The 18,020-nt window shown below is 53.3% G+C and overlaps 6 protein-coding genes across 6 annotated transcripts; 2 read left to right on the forward strand and 4 right to left on the reverse strand.

Moving 5' to 3' along the window:
* Window positions 1-3,738: 3,738 nt before the first annotated feature.
* On the reverse strand, window positions 3,739-4,902 carry BU26DRAFT_483194 (SelR-domain-containing protein; the record flags this gene model as incomplete). Its single annotated transcript, XM_033825797.1, has 2 exons — window positions 3,739-4,413; window positions 4,485-4,902. The coding sequence occupies 2 exons, from the start codon at window positions 4,900-4,902 to the stop codon at window positions 4,049-4,051; spliced, it is 783 nt and encodes a 260-aa protein (XP_033685276.1). The 3' UTR covers window positions 3,739-4,048.
* Window positions 4,903-6,199: 1,297 nt separating this feature from the next.
* Window positions 6,200-7,474, reverse strand: BU26DRAFT_455835 (carbohydrate esterase family 3 protein; the record flags this gene model as incomplete). Its single annotated transcript, XM_033824894.1, has 1 exon — window positions 6,200-7,474. A coding segment is annotated over one exon (1,275 nt), but the record flags the coding sequence as incomplete, so codon positions are not given.
* A 1,689-nt stretch (window positions 7,475-9,163) lies between these two features.
* On the forward strand, window positions 9,164-10,370 carry BU26DRAFT_483196 (acid protease; the record flags this gene model as incomplete). The annotated part of the gene is made up of 2 exons (XM_033825798.1): window positions 9,164-10,220; window positions 10,267-10,370. 2 exons carry the CDS (start codon window positions 9,164-9,166, stop codon window positions 10,284-10,286), a joined length of 1,077 nt encoding a protein of 358 aa, XP_033685278.1. The 3' UTR covers window positions 10,287-10,370.
* Window positions 10,371-10,444: 74 nt separating this feature from the next.
* BU26DRAFT_564144 (uncharacterized protein) lies at window positions 10,445-11,491 on the reverse strand (the record flags this gene model as incomplete). The annotated part of the gene is made up of 1 exon (XM_033833256.1): window positions 10,445-11,491. The coding sequence occupies one exon, from the start codon at window positions 11,489-11,491 to the stop codon at window positions 10,445-10,447; it is 1,047 nt and encodes a 348-aa protein (XP_033685279.1).
* Window positions 11,492-12,511: 1,020 nt separating this feature from the next.
* BU26DRAFT_550458 (MFS general substrate transporter) lies at window positions 12,512-15,247 on the forward strand. Its single transcript, XM_033832052.1, has 3 exons — window positions 12,512-13,353; window positions 13,416-13,810; window positions 13,859-15,247. The coding sequence occupies exons 1-3, from the start codon at window positions 12,938-12,940 to the stop codon at window positions 15,022-15,024; spliced, it is 1,977 nt and encodes a 658-aa protein (XP_033685280.1). The 5' UTR covers window positions 12,512-12,937; the 3' UTR covers window positions 15,025-15,247.
* A 279-nt stretch (window positions 15,248-15,526) lies between these two features.
* On the reverse strand, window positions 15,527-17,304 carry BU26DRAFT_550459 (uncharacterized protein; the record flags this gene model as incomplete). The annotated part of the gene is made up of 2 exons (XM_033832053.1): window positions 15,527-15,547; window positions 15,603-17,304. 2 exons carry the CDS (start codon window positions 17,302-17,304, stop codon window positions 15,534-15,536), a joined length of 1,716 nt encoding a protein of 571 aa, XP_033685281.1. The 3' UTR covers window positions 15,527-15,533.
* Between the last annotated feature and the right edge of the window lie 716 nt (window positions 17,305-18,020).

The following is an 18,020-nucleotide window of genomic DNA, read 5'->3' on the forward strand; positions in this document are numbered from 1 at the left end:
CTGATTGATTGCATGCGCGGAAGAAGGAAAATAGCGGTTGGGAAATGCAGTCAGATTGGTGGCTTGCGCGAAGTAAATGCCGAAGCGAAGCGAAGCGAAGAGCAAAGAAGGCCGCGGTGATGGATAGGGTTGGGAGGTTGGTGACTGGACTGGACTGAGGTGCGGGGCAGACGTCATTGCCTGTTGTGGCTTAGCGCTAGGCGACAGTCGCTCCCGACGGAGTGGGATTTTTCCTATCGATAGTGCAGGAGCGGCCTGGGAGTCAGTGATACTTCGCCAAGTGTGCGGTCGGAGAGGAGTCATCACGGTTCGTGTTACAGCTTGGTGCAGGTGCTGTGGATATGGCGTGAGAGTCGCAAGCCTGCCTGGGAAGAGAGGATGCGATAGTTGGCGGGATGGTGGGGTACACGACACGGTGACTCTTTCGAGCACGGAAGAAGCACACGATCTGGTCCGGACGGATATGTGGCGCGCGCGGCTTGTTGCAATGTTACAGTGAGAAAAAGGCGGACGTTGTCGAAGAAAGCAGGCAACCTGGCAAGAATAATGTGGCCTCAGAAGTCAGGATGGTAGGATTTCGCAACGCCACTTCCTTATCGTTTCTCAGCTCTTGTCTTGGATGCCATGTTGTTCTCCTATTGATTCGTAATCCGCTATTTCTTGTTCCACGTACACACTACTACTTCCTTTGGAATGGATTTCCTAAAACGGACACCGAGATCATCAACGGCGCCGCGGCGTCTTCGCCGCTACGTAGGATCTCGGCGCTACTAAGACGTCCTTGGATGATACACGCCATGGATCCCGCTGGAAGAAGACACGGTTCGGTATAATGGCCACGGAAATCTCTCATCTCCGTCCTAAGTAGGAAAGCCCAAGTCGCCACGTCTCCACGACAGCCCGGGGTATCGCCGCCTCCAAGCTCTCATCTCGTCTCGAAATGATAGACACGGCATCCATTAGACTAGACGAAGACACGGTTCGGCATTTGAACAAGACCATCAACAGTAGCGGTCAGCCCCAAGCCAACACGTCTCACTGACAGTCTGGGATATCCTTCTTCTCGTCCCCTTGTCCCACTCCCCTCTTGTTCAAGATCCGCGTTGGAGCCTCACGATGCCCAATTCGTCCCCCTCTGCAGTACCGAGTGTTGATCAGGTTCCTCGGCCACCACGGCACCTCCAGGGTCCATGAGCAGGTGATTTCGCCGCCGTTACGTGTCACTGTGGGTTCGCCGGAGCAGAACACCGCGCTTACAGGATGGTGGAGGAGGGACGGTGTTTTGGGAGTGAGGCGCGAGAAGGTGGGGATAATATGGGGAAGGTTCGGTGCGGATCGGTGGCGAGAGTCGTGTGCTGGCAGTTCCCATCTTCGCGGCTGCGTTGCTCGGCTTCGGCCGGAGGGAGTGTGCCGCGCGGAAGAGAAGAGAAGCAGGTTTCGCGGGACGTTGTGATGCAGGGCAGTTTGCGCACGTGAAGGACGTGAGCGCGTGGTTGCGTGCCTGTGCCTTGACACGTCGTCGCGCTTCTGCGGTTGGACCGTTGGGTCGCAACCTTGGAATTCTACACCAATTCCACATGGCGAATCTTGAAAGCGAGCTAGCTCAGGAACAGGTTGCTTGCACCTGCCGAAATAGCGCAGTTTAGAAATCAAGCAACGCGGTCTAAAGGCAAGTGCTGTATGGATTGAACGTTGGGCACCTTCGCCTTGCTGCCGTCCTCAACCACCAAACCCGCATCGCGAACCTGAAACGCGGCACAAAAAAGTCGCCACCACGCGCGGCATTCGCACTCCAACCACGCGAAGTCATCCCTTGGCGCATGCATCTTCAACTGCCAGCTGTCAATCGCGCCAACCGCCTTAGAACATCTCCATATACCTCATTCCAAGGGCGTTCCTGGCGCCACTATCTCCATCCAGCCTCGAAATCCCTGAAAAGCCGCAATTAAAACCCCGCTTCCAGCAGTAGAGCTCCGGTCGAAGACCGCATTGGAACAATTGCGCGCAGGGAAGCCCGTTGCAGGTAATCGACCACTGCATATTGGTAATTCTTTCGCGATGAATATCTTGACCGACTTTCATCACCGGTCGCCTGCATGCTGCATTGCATAGCGCGGCGCCGGCGCACCAAACCTGCGTCGCAGCCTCACCGGTCAGGCCCCGATTCTTTTTAATCAGCACAGCTGCATAGTCGACCAGGGCGGGCGACGATCTTTCTCCCGCTGCCCTCCGTTTCAGCTCGTGCAATTGTTCCTTGCTTCCTGCGTGCTGCGTTCTCCGAATAGCCCACGCCAACGTGTCCGATCCGACCAAGACCCCAGGAGCTTAGCAGCGCACTGTGGAGCCGATGATCTCTCTGCCAGACGCTAGAGCGCGCTTTTCTGACACGGGAGCAGCAGTATTGGGAGGCATGCCACAGGGCTGTGCCGTCTCGAAAAGCGGCAGAAAAACCTCGCGCCATTGGGTGGAGGGCGGGTTGCAGGGTGTTTGCGCTTGCACAGCCTCCGCGCCGCCAAGGTGAACGCTTAAGCCACAAGAACTTCACGTGATGGGGACATGCAGGGAGCGATACGACTGCGGCTGAGGATTGGAAATCGAGGAGAACAGGTTGATTTGACTACCATGGAGGATTTATTGAAAGACGTCATGCCACTGCCAGCTGCTCAGTAGTTTTGCTGCGGCTGCGCCAAATACTTCGGGCATGCCGAAGGGAAAGAGTAGACGAACAGTTTGGGGGCCGTTCGCATGGTCGGAGTTTCTCAGCCTTAACTAGTCGGCCCAGATTTAGCCCCCAGACGCTGCGATGTCAATGCGAGAGCAACTGCGCCTCCCTCGTTCCCGTTTCAAGGTCTACCGATTAGATTCCGATGGATTTTTAAAGTCAGACCCAATGATCGTGGGTTTTTCTGCCAGTCAATGCGCAGATGCGTACAGCCTCAGGTACGCGTCAGTGTGGATGGAGGCTGGAGGATCGAGTGGTGGATTCTTATGCATAGGCAATAGAGTTCTTGTAGGCGTAGGGCTGCAGGATCTGGGAGAGCGCGCTTGATGTGACGTGCATCGGGCGCGTGGGCATCGAGGAGGTGTAGATGCATGAACGGTGGGAAACATACGACGGGTCAGAGTTAGCAATAGATAGGTGGATATGCCTATTCGTGTCTCGACTTAGACACTGTCACCGTATTCATTCCGTGAAGCTGAGAGTCTCTGGCTTTTCCAGCCCCCAAGCCAAGCTTAACACTCCGAAGAGGCGGAGTTCGCGTAGACTTTAGAGCCAGCTCGTTCCTGGGTATTTCTACTATCGTTAGAGAGTACGAGGTTCCGGAGATTTCGTTGAATCGAGACATGTACTATGCCTCCACAATAGCGTCCCACTGAGCATACCCCTGGGATACCGGTAGCCCGGATAGGCAAAATTCTACCCCCGACGACCCAGCGCGTCTATCATGAGAGACAGTTATCCAGTCCTGTCTAAGGAACGGGCCGCGAGCGAAACCGCAGCCGCCGGCACGCGGAAATGAGAAATAGTCGTTTGTTCCTGTGCGGAAGGGGTACGCCAGAGATTGATTGGTCTGGAGCGAGCTTCTAGAAAACCTAGGGAGGAATCTATCGCAGTGAGCGGTTATGAATTGTTTGGACCTGAAGGGATCTTAAGGGCTGTTGTAGTAGAGGGCGCTTCGTTCCTTGGGCGCTTCGGATGCGGCACAGTGTAGAGAACTTGCGGTAGTAGTGTGGGGACAACGTCAAAGGATTTCTATGTTGGGAGGTGAGAAATTAGAGGAAATAATAGAGAGTAGGAATGTGGAAAGAATGTTCATTCGAACGGCCAAGCGATTGAGTGCTCTTTTCAACCATGTCATCATGGACATCCGGGATACCATCTCTCCCAGAATGACCATATAGCCACGAGTGCCAATTCATTCGTCCTCACAATCTTAACTTCTACATCTTTCGTTCAATCATCGCGTCGTCACATATACACGTAATACTACAACCTGCCTTTGCTCTCCCTACTCTTCCCCTCCCCCTCCTGGCAACCACCATCCAGTCACTCCCCCTCTTTCTTATCCTCCGGACTAAAGTTGATGCTCACACTGTTGACACAATGCCGCTCATCCTTCGGATTGCCAAATCTCTCCCCCTTGAAGATATGTCCCAAATGCCCGCCGCAGTTGTTACACACTATCTCCGTCCGCGTCATGCCGAAGCTGGAATCATCCCGCTGGCCCACGGCACCAGGCACAGCGTCCCAGAATGCGGGCCACCCACAGCCTGAGTCGAATTTGTGATTCGCTTTGTAGAGAGGCGCGTCGCAGGCGGTGCAGGTGTAGACTCCCGCGGAGGGGTAGTGTTTGTCGTATTTGCCCGAGCCGGCCATTTCAGTGCCTTTTTTGCGGAGTATGCGGAATTGCTCTGTTGGAAGCCAGGTATGTTAGCATTGTCCTCAATGGGGGAGGGAAGACGGCACATCCGTGCGAACGTACCTGGACTCAATTGGGCCTGCCACTCGCCCTCGGTCTTCTGCACTGGGTAACTCGTTTTATCCGCCATATTGCTTGAGCTTGAGCCAAAGAGCGCGCCGAGGAAGGGAATATTAGGCATAGAACGGAGGGTGGTTGCGCGTTGGGGTATGCTGTGGATGCGGAGCGCGGGGTTCGTTGCTCGGACTGTGGTGTTTGCGAAGGTGTGGAATGCGCGGACGATGGTTGGGATGGATGGAAAGCGCATGAAGAGGGGGTTTATATGCTTCGCGCGAGAATTGAGGAATGCAAGCTGTGGTGGGTGATTGCTGTGGATTTGGAAACGTTTTGATGAGGAATCTTTGACGCCGGGAGCTTGCGCCACTTGGAGCTGTCTGTGCGTTTCGCGATTTGGAATTGCGTCATGATTCTCAAGGAGCATCACTATTCCATCTCAGCTTCCGTCATGTTCATCTCACCCATGTCCCTTCCAAGGTTGTATTTGACGACTCTACATTCAAGAATATCCGTGGGATATAGCCCAAAGGAGATGAACGGCTAGAGCCCAGCGAAACAGGCTAACAAGGAGATACAGTGCCAGATCCACTTCGGAATAAGAACCTGTCGTTCCTATCAATTAGACGTGTGCATATGGCATAGCTCCTCTAACTCATTACTCTAACCGGCTGTCTCGAAGGTCCTCAGCGGAGAAATCACGTGACCCTGAGTCCACCTACGCCCTGGGGTGGTTCTAAACATCCGACGTTCGTGTCATTCGATACTAAAACGAAACTTACGGCGTGTCCGAAAATCGTGCAATTACATAAGTTGGCGAATCGGGGCGTTGAAAAAGGGATCCTTCGCACTCGTCGAACCTGTACCAACGAGGTATCTGACGGAATCGACGACTGTTGCTACTCCGTCTTCTCGGAGAAGATGCCTACGTGCCATCGGATAGCCTACACCCATACCGGATAGTCCAGAACGAAAGGTGGCGGCTCATCTTCGTACTGAGGCGGATCCTGCTCATCGACGATTACCCTTTGTTGGTCCTCTGCGGAGATGTCGGAGGAGCTCAAATTCAAAGCCGCAAGGGGACTCTTTGGCCAATTCTGGATAAAGTTAGATAAACGCGTCCGTAGTAAGTACATGTTGTTCTACTTACGAGGTTCATCAGCTGCACATAGAGACCGTCTTCACCTTTCCGGTATCCGCCGCGCACTGTGGGACATCTGTCGAGGAGGCCCTATGGATATGGTGAGTTATTTTGCGCTTTTGCTTGGATGGCTTGTATAACTAACCTTTACCGCAGTTTTGCAACCTTCTGAATTCGCTAGATCATAAATCTCGGATCGTTTGACCTTCAGTTGTGCGTAATTGGGCTTATTGTCTTCTCCGCCGACCCAAACGCATGTCGTTCCGTTCAACGCTAACATATCAGGTCGTGCGGTATCGCCATACTGGAGGGTTTTAGTGACAGAACTCGCAGATGTAATGCAGCGGAGGGCACATACGGTTCCTTCTTCACTCCACTTGCATATCTCACTAACGTTGCAGGCTACTTTTTCAACAAAGTCGTCCACCGCCATCCCTCGAGTGATAGATTTAACAATATCTTCTTTTGCCGGGATATTTTCCCCTTCCCCGTCTTCTTGGCAAGCGACATCTTCTACGACCTGTTCACTTGGGTCGATATCGGGGCCTGTCTCTGCTCCGTTCTGTGGAACCTGTGGAATCACCCACTCTAAGAGGTTAGCGAATTCGATCGCTTGGAGGAAATCGTAGGCAAGGCGAATATATGCGCGAGTATTTGGCCGTATGAAATCTCCATCTAGATGCTCGAGAGTTGTAGCCGAGGCGTGGACTTTCAAGACTTTCCAACCTTGAGTGAACAGTTGGTCTGCAAGAGCAGACAACATTGCGTTGTACTCAACGATTCTTTGATTCAAAGGCCGCCATATCGAACCATCATCTCTCAGTCGCCTCATCATAGGAATATGGCCAAGCAACACGCATGCGGTTGGATCCCGATCCAGGATATCGATTATGATGACGGTCAAACGACGGACGACGTCAACCAAATCGCGACCGTAAAACAAGTCTGTCGTACCGGCCATAATCAAGACGACTTTATCTCGCACACCCAGGGCCTGAGACTCGCGCAGTCTCCTATGAAGTCCGTTGACAGTGACTTGCTGGTAGCATTCGTGCGCATAGGCGCCGTTGTGGTTCGGTCGTTGAGAGCCGATGAAGTCGGCTCTGGGTACAGGTGCACCCCAAGGAACGCCATAAAGGCCGCGGTCGCTCAACAGGGCCGAAAGATGTCGCATGAACCCCTGATAGACGTCCGAGTTCGGGTCCTGGGATCCGAACGGCACGTAATCCCCGACAACCATTATTTTAATAGGTGACGCCGGCAGACCTCTGTGCGCCGCACGGGCGTGCAACTTTGGATATAAGATGACTTCTTTCGTTCTCAGCATTCCTGCAGGCGTGGGATGAAATGCTTTTGTCATCCATAATGGACGCTGCGCGTCTACATCATCGCCATATTTGTTGAGTTCCTCAATGGCCATATTGGCGATTTCTTCATCGTTCTTTCCTTCCAAAACCTCGGGATCTTGTCTTTTACCAATATTGAGATGGAAGAACCAGGTATTGGGGTTCCTGAAATCCAGCTCCCTCACTCCTTCACGACAAAACCTATGCCTGTTGTATCCGACGTCCACGTCCACATATTCGATTGCTGTTATCATTCCCAGGCCGCCAAATTGAGGTCGATCAGATCCAGTGGTATACTGAACATTCTGCACGGCAATTTTGTATTGTAGGACATAGTTAACTGCATGCGTAAGCCTGTTGAGGTCTTTCCGACGCGCTCGCGTCATCGGCGGCCCACGGCTTCCCCAAATGAATCCAGCCTTATCGCATTGAATGGTATATGCATTGAAGAACTGCGAGTATCCAATTTGATATATTGCTGTTTTGTCCCGGTCTCGACGCGGCCAAACCATGCGATCTAGGATCTCCCGAAGGACACGAATATAGTTCGTGTGGAACTCACGGCTGAACAATGCCGCCCAGGACTCATCCATGATGTCTTCACATGCCTTTCCAAGCGGAGGCTCAATCGGGGGCCAATTGTAAACGCATTTCATCAAAATACCAACCAAGGTGATGTCGTTGCCGCCAATGGATAGAGTTACGAAGTCCGTGGTGTCCCGGACGTCGCCCAACTGATAGTTCGGATTGTGGGAGTCCGTCAAATTAGTGGTGACATCTCCAGTACAGGCTTTGAAAGTGAAAGCCGGCGGATCATCGGTGCCAGGTGGTCCGGGCATGTCCGGATCGTCTTGAAGTTGAAATGGATACGCCTGTGCTCCGCGAATGCACTCCGGCTGTGGGTCGTTCTCGATAGTGCCTTCGTTTGAATATTAGCTTTATAGCAACGCAGTGTCAAGATCACGCACCTGTTCCAGGGCCTGCCGCGAACGAGTCCCCCAGGGCCACCCATTCCCTAGGAGTCAAGGGTGGACTGTTTGATAGTATCGTGAGGTTATCTTGAGGCGCTTCGTCTTCGTTCTTCGTCCAATTCCTCCCGGAGGAAACAAACGGCCCGAATGCTACACCAATGTTCACTGGTGAGGACGGGGACACAATGGGTCCGTCATCTCGGGGCAATACTCCAGGGGTGGGACGAAAACTGGTGGATTCCGTCACAGCCAAACTAAAGCTTTGGACAACCTAAAAGGCTAATTCTCATTACCCTTCGTCAGCTCCGTTGCAAACTCGAGTATGATCCTGAGATGTCGAGTCACATACCAAAATAAAGTCGGACGAGCATATCCTCATGGACGAGTGCTGAAGTGCTATGTCGTACAAAATACGAACTTGGTCTGTAACATGTTGTCCTCGATCTAGGTACGCTCGCATTTCCTTATAAAGCCACATCTTCTATGAATACAGACATAATGCATAGGGCACTAGAAGGACACATAGATACAGTGGCCATGAAATCCTAATCAGATCTGTTCAGTCTTGAAACGAAGGAATATTCCATTGGAACTGCTGGCTGTGTGCGCCGCGAACTGATTCCTTCATGGCCGAGCAAATATTGAAGTGCAATAGTCCCTGATTCAAATCCACAAGTTTCAGGCAAGCACAGGAGGAATCGTATGTGAGTGTTGAGTGTGGCGTATGGCGTAACATATTCGTACACGTGAGTCCGCGAATCAGGATGAAACAGATTTCCTTCGCGCCTTCCTGTGCCGCGATCCTTTTTCCACAACCTCAACGACGTAATCTGGCATCTTCTGACCGCCCTCTCGCTTGTCGCATTGTTTTCGCAAATTTCTATTCCGCGATGTTACGTTTTGTGACGCTGGCGTTTTACGCCTCGTGCATCTCATGGCTCATATTGCCGATCACTGCTGCTGTCGTACGAGTCCCGATCCAGCGGAAAACAGCGATATTGCCTTTGGTCTGCTTCTCAAGTCACAAAGAAAGATTTAAAGTTGAGCCTTCTGAGGTGAGAAACCGATACGGCTTTGACGTGGAGTCTACCAAAGCGCATCTGATCACCTTGATAGGAATTGGATCCACGCAAATGGGGCTCGGACAAATCTGTCCAAGCACCCCTTCGTGTCGAGCACCCAGTATTAACAGCAATACCGAGACCGCAACAACAATGAATTGCATATCATATGCTCTTCACTACCAATATCTCCATCGGCACACCACCCCAACCGTTTATCGCATGTGTCGACATCAACTGGTCAGATCTATTCGTACCCTCCTCATCCTGCATGCTCGATCCCGACATGCAGCGATATTGCTCCCCGTTCCGAAAGTTCAACTCGACGCAATCTTCAACCCACGTCCCTGCATCGGCCTTTGAAGACACGCAGTACGAATTTCTGTGGGCACGTGGCTACCTCGCGCATGATACAGTTCACATTGCTCAACTCCAGATTTCGAATCAGACCTTTGAAGATGCTGCGTTCTGGCGCTCCCAGTATCGCAGCGGCTGGGCGCCAATCGACACAGGCCTCGGCCTTGCGCGCTCAAGGCCGAGAGAGTCGCGTGATCGAGACAACACGGCTGAGTGGGGTAGTTCTATACTCCAAAATCTCAAAGAACAAGGAGCTCTACAAGAGAACATCTTCTCGCTCCAACTTCCGCGGGCAGATGAAGAGCTAGGAAATTTGGTGCTCGGAGGGAGTGATCTTCAGCGGGGCCGGCAGAGCCGCATTCTAACACTACCACTAACGAACAAATCCGTGAGCTCAGGACCTAGGCTCTCCTTCCTCGTGAGCTCGGGATGGCAAGCAAACATCTCCTCCATGAGTCTACACTCCAGCATCAACAACCAAGCTCCTCTCGATATCGACCTTAAGGGCGGCACCGCAATCTTCTCCAATTGGCACGACTTCATCTCCGTCTCTCCTCCTATGGCGGAGCGCATTCTCACATACCTCCATCTCTCGGATCTTTACCCCGATCCGCCTTGCTCCCAGATATCCGATCTACCCAACCTTACTCTCGGCTTCGGAGATGTTGGAAAGATTACCCTGACGCCGTCGCAGTATACCGTGAGAGTCAAGAGCGTGTACAGAGATGATGAGGACCGGTGTGTTATCCCGTTTACGGACTGGGCGCACGATGGTCTCCGTGAGGAAGGGGAGAAGTTCGTGGTGCTTGGGACTGCTGTGCTGCAAAATCTGATCACGGAGTTTGATCTGGATAAGGAGACGATTTCGTGTAGGTTCGAAGTGCTTCGCGTTTGGAAGATGCTAATTATGAGCAGTTTCCGCGCGAGATGACTAGGAATATTGGTGTCATTTCGGGTAACGAGTTGATATGTAAAAGAGTGAGATGGAATGCGGAACTACATTCACACTTCGGAACGTCGACTGCGAAGAGCACAATACCACTATGAGACGAGACCTAACGGCTCATACTACTTATCCGAATATCACGCCTTCCTACTTTATCCTCACCGTTCTCTTGTTCGTCGACTTCGGAGCAAGCAACACGTTCATCGCCCTCTTTGGAATCCCCTGAAACTTGCACCCATAAAAGACAGCAATAATCTCACCACCCTCAAACACATACACATCCCCGGCGGTTATATTTCCCGGCTGCGTCATCATCTTGACATAGCACGTGTATTCCTTATCCGGAGATATTGCTCTAGGATTTGGGACCTTGAACGACTGCCACCCATGCGAGATATACGTCATATCTGAGTTATACAGATCCGACGCATTCGCGATAAAGCCGGACAAATGGCACAGATTGTCGATGAAGTACGGCGAGCAGAGGAAGTCGCCATCGGCCCCCGTGGTCTGGAATCGGACCTTCGCCGTAGCAGCTGTATCCTCGCTGTCCAGAATGACTTCTTGCATCCCCTGGTACTTGGGCGAGTAGTGAACAAATGCCTGGAACAGCTTGTATGCCAGCCCTTGGAGGAACTTATGCGCGCGTCCAGTCTCAACCCGGGATTCCAGCAGCGCAATCTGCGTCTCGACGAGGTATTGCTTGCGCTGCCACTCGGATATCCACTCGGCCGGGTCTTCGTACTTGACGAGTCCGTGGCCGTGGTTCTCGATGAGTTTGCCTTCCCACGTCACGCTGCGGAAGCTAACTGTGACTTCGCCCTTTTGTACGTCGGCGTGCGCCTCCATTTGAATGTGCTGGCCATCTTCGGGTGGCGGGATTTGCGCGATCACGGGCTTGTGGACTTCCATGGCGCAGACGTTGAGTCCAACTTCGGGGGCGGAGGGGCAGAGGGTTTTGTAGAGGTAGTCGGAGGCTGTCATCGCCATGTCGGCATAGAGAGCTGAGGATACGAGCGGGACATGATTGCAGACGTGGCCGCTGATGGCGGGGAGGAGCTTAGGGTGGGAGATGTCGGTTTGGAAGATTAGAGTGCCGGTGCCGCGGGCTTGGTCGATGTCTTCGTAGATGAGACGTTGGCAGGAGGTGGTGGAGCACTTCGGCGGACGAGACACGCGGATATCGGATATCATGGTCGTGGCAGCGGAATCAGCTCGCGAAAAAGGGGATAGATTATAATGATTGGTACAAATGAGGTCTTGTACAAACGGATGGAAAATGGTGCGTACTCTAAGACGGATACTGCAGCGCTCGACGACAATCAGAAAGCAAAGCTTGGGAAGGAGCAGCGACGGAGTTATGTAGACTGTAACAGTGTAAGATCAAATTAAGCCTGCGAGTATATAAATAGGTGTTCCCATGGCGGTGGCCGGATAGTCCTCTGGATTGAAACATGAGACAGATCCGGAAATATTGTGCGAGGCCGGAGTTAGTTAGCACCATCTTGGAGGAAAGACTGCCTCCATTTGATGTTGCCAATAGGCGTAATGGGCGGCCTCGCTCGTGGTGGTAAGGGTACCAAGTCGCGTATATAAGCCTGAAAAAGGCGGTGATGTTCTCTCGGCGTGAGATAAGATGCTTCGGAAGGCGGGGAAGCGGCAATCCTCCGACGCCTGGTCAGCTCTGTCAAGCGTACTCGCTGGTCGCCTGTACATACCCTTCCGTTAAAGGGACATCGGGGTTATGCTCCGGTCCATTCAGCAGTTTTGAAGTGGTGACTAGGCGAGAGAACTAGTGGGCTCTTCTCGCTTTTCGGACTTGCAAAGACAACTTCAAAGACGCCATATATCTCCACACGGGCTCCATACACAGAATTTCACGCCAATTTCTGGCTCTTCTTTAGTGTGAGACCTATCCTTCGGTCGGTGCCGCCGGCAACCATCGATGTTCACCGAATTATCAGAGCTTGGAATCCCCAGAGCGCAGCCATCAAGGATTGCACTATGGCGAACTACAGATATCCGGAGTAAGAAGAGTGCAGAAGGTAGACCTAATATAGTCGGAAGATGGGATATAGAGATGTGGAAGTGTTGGTGTGCAGTGGAAAGACCAAGTTGGGATCCCATTACTAAGCGAGTTTCGGCTTTACCTATCTCGGGTAGCGTGGAAAAGCCGCCCAGGTGGAACCGGAGCCGTCAACCAAACTTCAGCACCTCGAACGTTGGAGCACTTGGACCTACTCTCTACGCGCTTCAGCTCGGTTTGTTTGAGTAGTAGAAAAGTACGGACGAGTCCATCTCGCCCTCGATCTTAGCACGTATTGCCCCTCTTCGCTTCGGTGGCGTTCACCCCACCATCGGCTTCCAGCATCATCGACACCAAAGCTGCAGGTGACTACACTAATAGCCCAGTCAAGTGTCAACAGATCCTTCGCGCCAATGAAAGCGTCCACTATGCATCTGGCGCATCATCGGCACAGCGCTCTAGCTTCCGGCCTATGGGCGCTGGTCGCGCCGGAGATAAGTCGTGTGCCTTCCAGTCTCTTTCTTTCTTCCTCCAAGACTTTTTCTCTCATTCCGCGTCATTGCCAAGTAGACCCTGTGTAGTCTGCTTGGAAATTCGGCCCATATTGTTGGCTTATGAGCGCGAACTATCATGCCTCGGATATTTCTCCGAACTCGCCCACGCCATCCGAGGATTCGGACGGTATTTCCTCGGTAGGGTCTAAGTCAGACGCCTTCTCAGACAAGAGCGTCGAAGTACCAGAGCATGCCCAATTTCTGAGACAGACGAAACAATCGTCGAGCACAAGCCTCTTCAGCGACCATGGCGAGGTAGCCGAGGGCGCCGTCTCGGCCCGAGATCGGCGTCAACGGAACCTTCTGATCGAGACCAACGTGCGCGCTGGCACAGCACTACCTCACGTCGATGAGACGGAGCAGACAGAAGCTGCAAAGGAGAAGCCAGTATCATGGCGTTCCTTGCCTCGGAAAGACCAGCTGCTCGTCTTGACGCTGGCAAGACTGTCAGAGCCTCTGACGCAGACATCGCTCGGGTAAGATCTCGTCCGCCCACAAGATAGCTCTGATCAATATTCTTACCTCTCTATTCATACAGGTCTTATATCTTCTACCAGCTTCAATCTTTTGATCGAAGCTTGCCGGACTCCACCATCTCCTTCCAGGCCGGTATGATTCATGCTTCGTTCCCGGCGGCACAGTTCTTAACCGCTATTCTATGGGGACGCTTCGCGGATTCCGAGCTTGGCGGCCGGAAGAGAGTCATCTGGATAGGGCTGCTAGGTACGATGATATCCATGATTGGATTCGGATTTTCGCATAGTTTTCCGGCCGCGGTGTTCTTCAGATGTGTGGGCGGCGTTCTAAATGGGAATATCGGAGTGATGCGCACAATGATTTCGGAGATCATAAAAGAGAAGAAGTACCAAAGCAGAGCCTTTATCATCCTCCCGATGACGTTCAATATCGGAGTTATAATAGGCCCGATACTCGGTATTCTCCCTTCCGAGACAACCATATGCACCAGCTGACGTGAGGTAGGCGGTCTCCTAGCAGACCCTGTCACAAGCTATCCTTCTATCTTCGGACCGGATTCTTTCCTGGGCGGCAAAGACGGCGTTCAGTGGATGATCAAGTGGCCATACGCCCTACCGAACTTGCTTAGTGCAGTCTTCCTGTTCATCGCCACTCTAAGCATCATCCTCTTTCTCGAAGAAACCAGCGAGCTATGCAAACACAAGCCCGACCCTGGGCTGCGCATCGGACGTTGGATACGTCGCCATGTTCTCCGGCAGAACATATCCATCGATCATCAATACGCGGCAATTCCCGGGGACGAGTTTGCGGCTGCAGCGGCTCTCGAGCTCCAGCCAACGCCCACTTCTGCTCATCCGGACACGCCTGCAGCGCGTGACAAACCGAGCAAATCGTTTACAAGAAAGCTCCCCTTCAGAAGGATATGGACGCGTAATGTGATCACCACGCTCTTTTCACACGGCCTTCTAGCAATGCACATCGGAACCTTCAACTCCCTCTGGTTCATCTACCTCTCCGCACCACGCTACGATCCCGCTCACCCGCACCCATCGGGGCTCCAGCCACATGGCCTGATTCACTTCACAGGCGGCCTCGCTCTTCCGCCACCCCGCATCGGTCTTGCGCTCGCCATCCTCGGCCTCATCGGTATTACGCTGCAGCTCTTCCTCTACCCGCGCCTGTCGCATCGCCTTGGCACAGCTCTAAGCTATAGGATCTTTCTCGCGCTATTCCCGATCACGTACATGATCGTGCCCTTCCTCAGCGTTGTGCCCAGCTGGGCGAAACCTCCTGCCGGTGTTTCGGGGCCCTTCATATGGGCCGCTATAACGATTGTGCTCTTCATTCAAGTCCTAGCACGAACGTTCGCTCTTCCATGTACCACTATCCTTATCAACAACTGCTGTCCGCATCCGTCCGTGCTCGGTACCGTTCACGGGCTCGGTCAGTCGGTATCGAGCCTTACGAGGACCTTTGGCCCGATTATGTTCGGCTGGATCTTTGGGAGAGGTCTGGATATGGGTGTCGTGGGATTGGCGTGGTGGATTCTGGCTTGTGTTGCGATCGTGGGGAGCGCGGTGGCGCAGTTTGTGAGGGAGGGAGATGGGCATGAGGTCTTGCTTGAGGGGGAGGTTAAAGGGGAGGATGGGGTCGTCCGGAGGCTGAAGTGAAGATGAGACTGGGTTTGTTTGGAAGACAGTGATATTTATCTCTAAAACGACTGGAAACAAGCGCTACTGACGCAACGCTAAACGCAAATATGTTGCCGCTCAGTCGAGCCGACAATGAAGACCAACCGGTCCATCAACGGGGAGTCCAGCACGTAAATCGCCGCTGTTACCCGTCGCCCATAGATATAACGTACCGCGGTGCTTAAACCAAACACCTGACTGGAATCAAAAGAAAAGATGCAGTGACCCCCTACAAGTCATCGTCCTCATCGTCCGCATCCTCCGCCATTGGACGCAGTATCGGACTCAAAAACATTTTTCGAGGTAAGGCCGGGTGGAATGCCTAGGGCACTCATCGCGTCCGCGAGGGAAGCGCCGGCGGTGCATTCGGGGCCCAGATTGGAGTCAGCGTGTGATGGCTGATCCGCTTCTTCGTCGTTGGCATAATCGGTATCCTCCGGAGTACCCTTTTGTTCGCTTCCCTCTAGATCATTCGCGATGGAGATCAGCTAGTCATTGGATGCTGTCAAGGATTAGCTAAACCAGACTGAGTAAAGCTTAGAGCGTCCTCAACTTACGATTCAGTGCGCCCTGGACACTACCAAGGCGTTCCAACAGGTCTCGGACAGTTCCTGGCTGCTTTATCGCCCAGCCGTGATTCTGCTCGAGGTCCTTCCTCAGAGCCATCATCGACGCAAACCAGGCTGCAGCTCCTTGGCGAACGATTTCTGGCTTGAACCAATCCTGAAACTCATTTTCGGTGATACAGCGGCAGCTCTCATCCAACCACTTAATTTCACCCGCTGTCGGAAGCTGTCTGCTGTTGAGTTTGCTCAATAAGGTTGCTTTGTCCTTCTTGATGGAGCCCGTGAAGGAGGGATGATTCAGTGTGTCGCAAGTCATTTTGTTCGACGTGAGTTGGGTAGCTTGGACGAGGGGTGGCGAGGAGACTGTAGAGATAGGGCTGCTTGTGGTGGGCGTCTGGCTGGTGGACGTCTGACTGGTGGACGTCTGACTGGGGGCATTGCTGGATCCTAAAGATGTATCACTCTGGACGCTCGAAGACTGGTCGAAGGGCTTTGGGTTAGGTAATCCGTGAAAGGCGGAAGCCGTTATGCCTGGAACGAAAGCAGAGACAGATGGTGCAGTGTTGGAAGCTCCGAGGGAGGGTGAATCGCCTCGGATGTCCGAAAGTACGTCGAAGGGCTTCTGGCCCTGTGATACCGAGTCTGACACTACTGAGTCGTGGGGGGCAACCTGAATGGGCTGCTCATCTGATTGCATCTGACGAGCTGCTTCAGCATCGAGGTCTCCCTTCGACACCCCGACCAGCTCAGATACTTCTGCGATGCAGTTAAGCAGAGTAACCACATTCACCGGCAACTGAGAAGGCTGGTTCCGCAGGAAGATATATGCCCATTGCATTGTGCCCCAGTCCCATCCTAGGCCCATGTTACCGCACAGAGCGGCTTTGTCGATCCCGCAGTTGGACAGCGTCTTCAGGGCGTCCGCCGTACTTCGGAATCGCTCGACCAGAACGATAGCGGCAGCTTCGAAATCATCTCGGTTGTTCCTAGCTTCCTTGAGGGCGGCGAGAGCAGCATTGATGCTGGACTTGTAGGCGAAGAGGTCGTCGTATAAGGTGCGGAAATCTTGGGTGACAGTAGGGGCAGTCTGGGCAGCGAGAGCCTCCCACACCATCTCTTCGGTCAGACCGGGCATGTAGTAAGGAAAGCGGATGACCTTGGACAGCGGACCGTTGTAGAATATGCCGGAGGGGTTGCGGTTGATGGTATCGACGAATTTGGCCCAACCCTCGGCGGCCTCGACGGCGTCCTTTCGTGCCTTCTCAGCACAATATTGATTGTGCCGCTCTTCGTTCTGCTTCTCACGTATCTCCCGCTCGCGGCGGGCTTTCCACGCAAGGTGCGTATCCTTGCGCCATGTAGATCGCGACTGACTAGAAAAGCGGGCGGGAGGCTCGTAGCGACAGGGAATGAATTCGTGCGTTGGAAGATCGACTACACTGACGGACAGGCCACGACGTACGGCCTTGCCTGCTTCACGGCCCTCGACACGTCGCTTGACCAAATGATGGAGGTGATGTCGCAAGCGGGGCGAGACGAGGCCAAAGCGGCTCCTGCCGGTGAGGACCTCCATAGGGAATGTCGGGTTCTTGATTGCGAATTCACGCGTCGTCATCGTCGACGAGATCTTGACGGTATGAGGTAGGTTGCGGAATGAGGGCAACGGCCCGGTCAGGTCGGTGTAGCGGGGCATCTTTATCTCGTTTCTGGGATGCCTTGGGCGAAGGGGAGAGTGGAGTGTAATAGGGGATGGCGCAAGTGCAGGGCGGTTGAATTTCTGTAGCGTGCGCAGAATGGAGAGCGAGAGTGGAAGAGGCTTGGAAGCGCACTACCGGGGCTTTAAATTGGGAGAAACGGGCGGTGGAAGTGAGGGGTCCGAGCTTTCGAGCTTTCGAGAAATCTGCGGTGAAGGCGGGGATCAGGGAAGGTGAAGGCGGTATCGGGACAGTCATGTTCCTGATACCGTCCAGTGAAAAGCCATTCTATGAAAAGCTCGCTGGCTGCGCGGCCCGCTGAGAGGGTGACCACCGTCCCAGGAATGGGAGCGGGCAGGTCTCCCGTCTCATGGGTCAGAAGAGTCTAGGGTACTGTCCACTTTCCGCCTCCGGCGCTGGTGAGAGGGACCATGTCATTCTGTTGAATACTGTAAGTAGAGCAATCACAAGCAGGGTGTTCCGCAATACCGAACTTCGCAGTTAACTTTTGAGCAGAGCTTCGGAATTCGCGCATCCCTCGAGGGAGGTTCCCTCTTGGCCGGTGGCCACCACCTCGTCCAGTTTCTCTTCTTCGGCATGTGCAAGTTGAGTCGCGGTCCTCGGATACGGTTGGACGAAGTTGGTGGATAAGAGTAGTAGGAGAGCATTGGGGAGAGAGACTTTATAGAAGCTTGCAGGAGGCGGCCTGCCCTGC

Source organism: Trematosphaeria pertusa (assembly GCF_010094035.1).
Source record: "Trematosphaeria pertusa strain CBS 122368 unplaced genomic scaffold BU26scaffold_6, whole genome shotgun sequence".
Lineage (NCBI taxonomy): Eukaryota > Fungi > Ascomycota > Dothideomycetes > Pleosporales > Trematosphaeriaceae > Trematosphaeria > Trematosphaeria pertusa.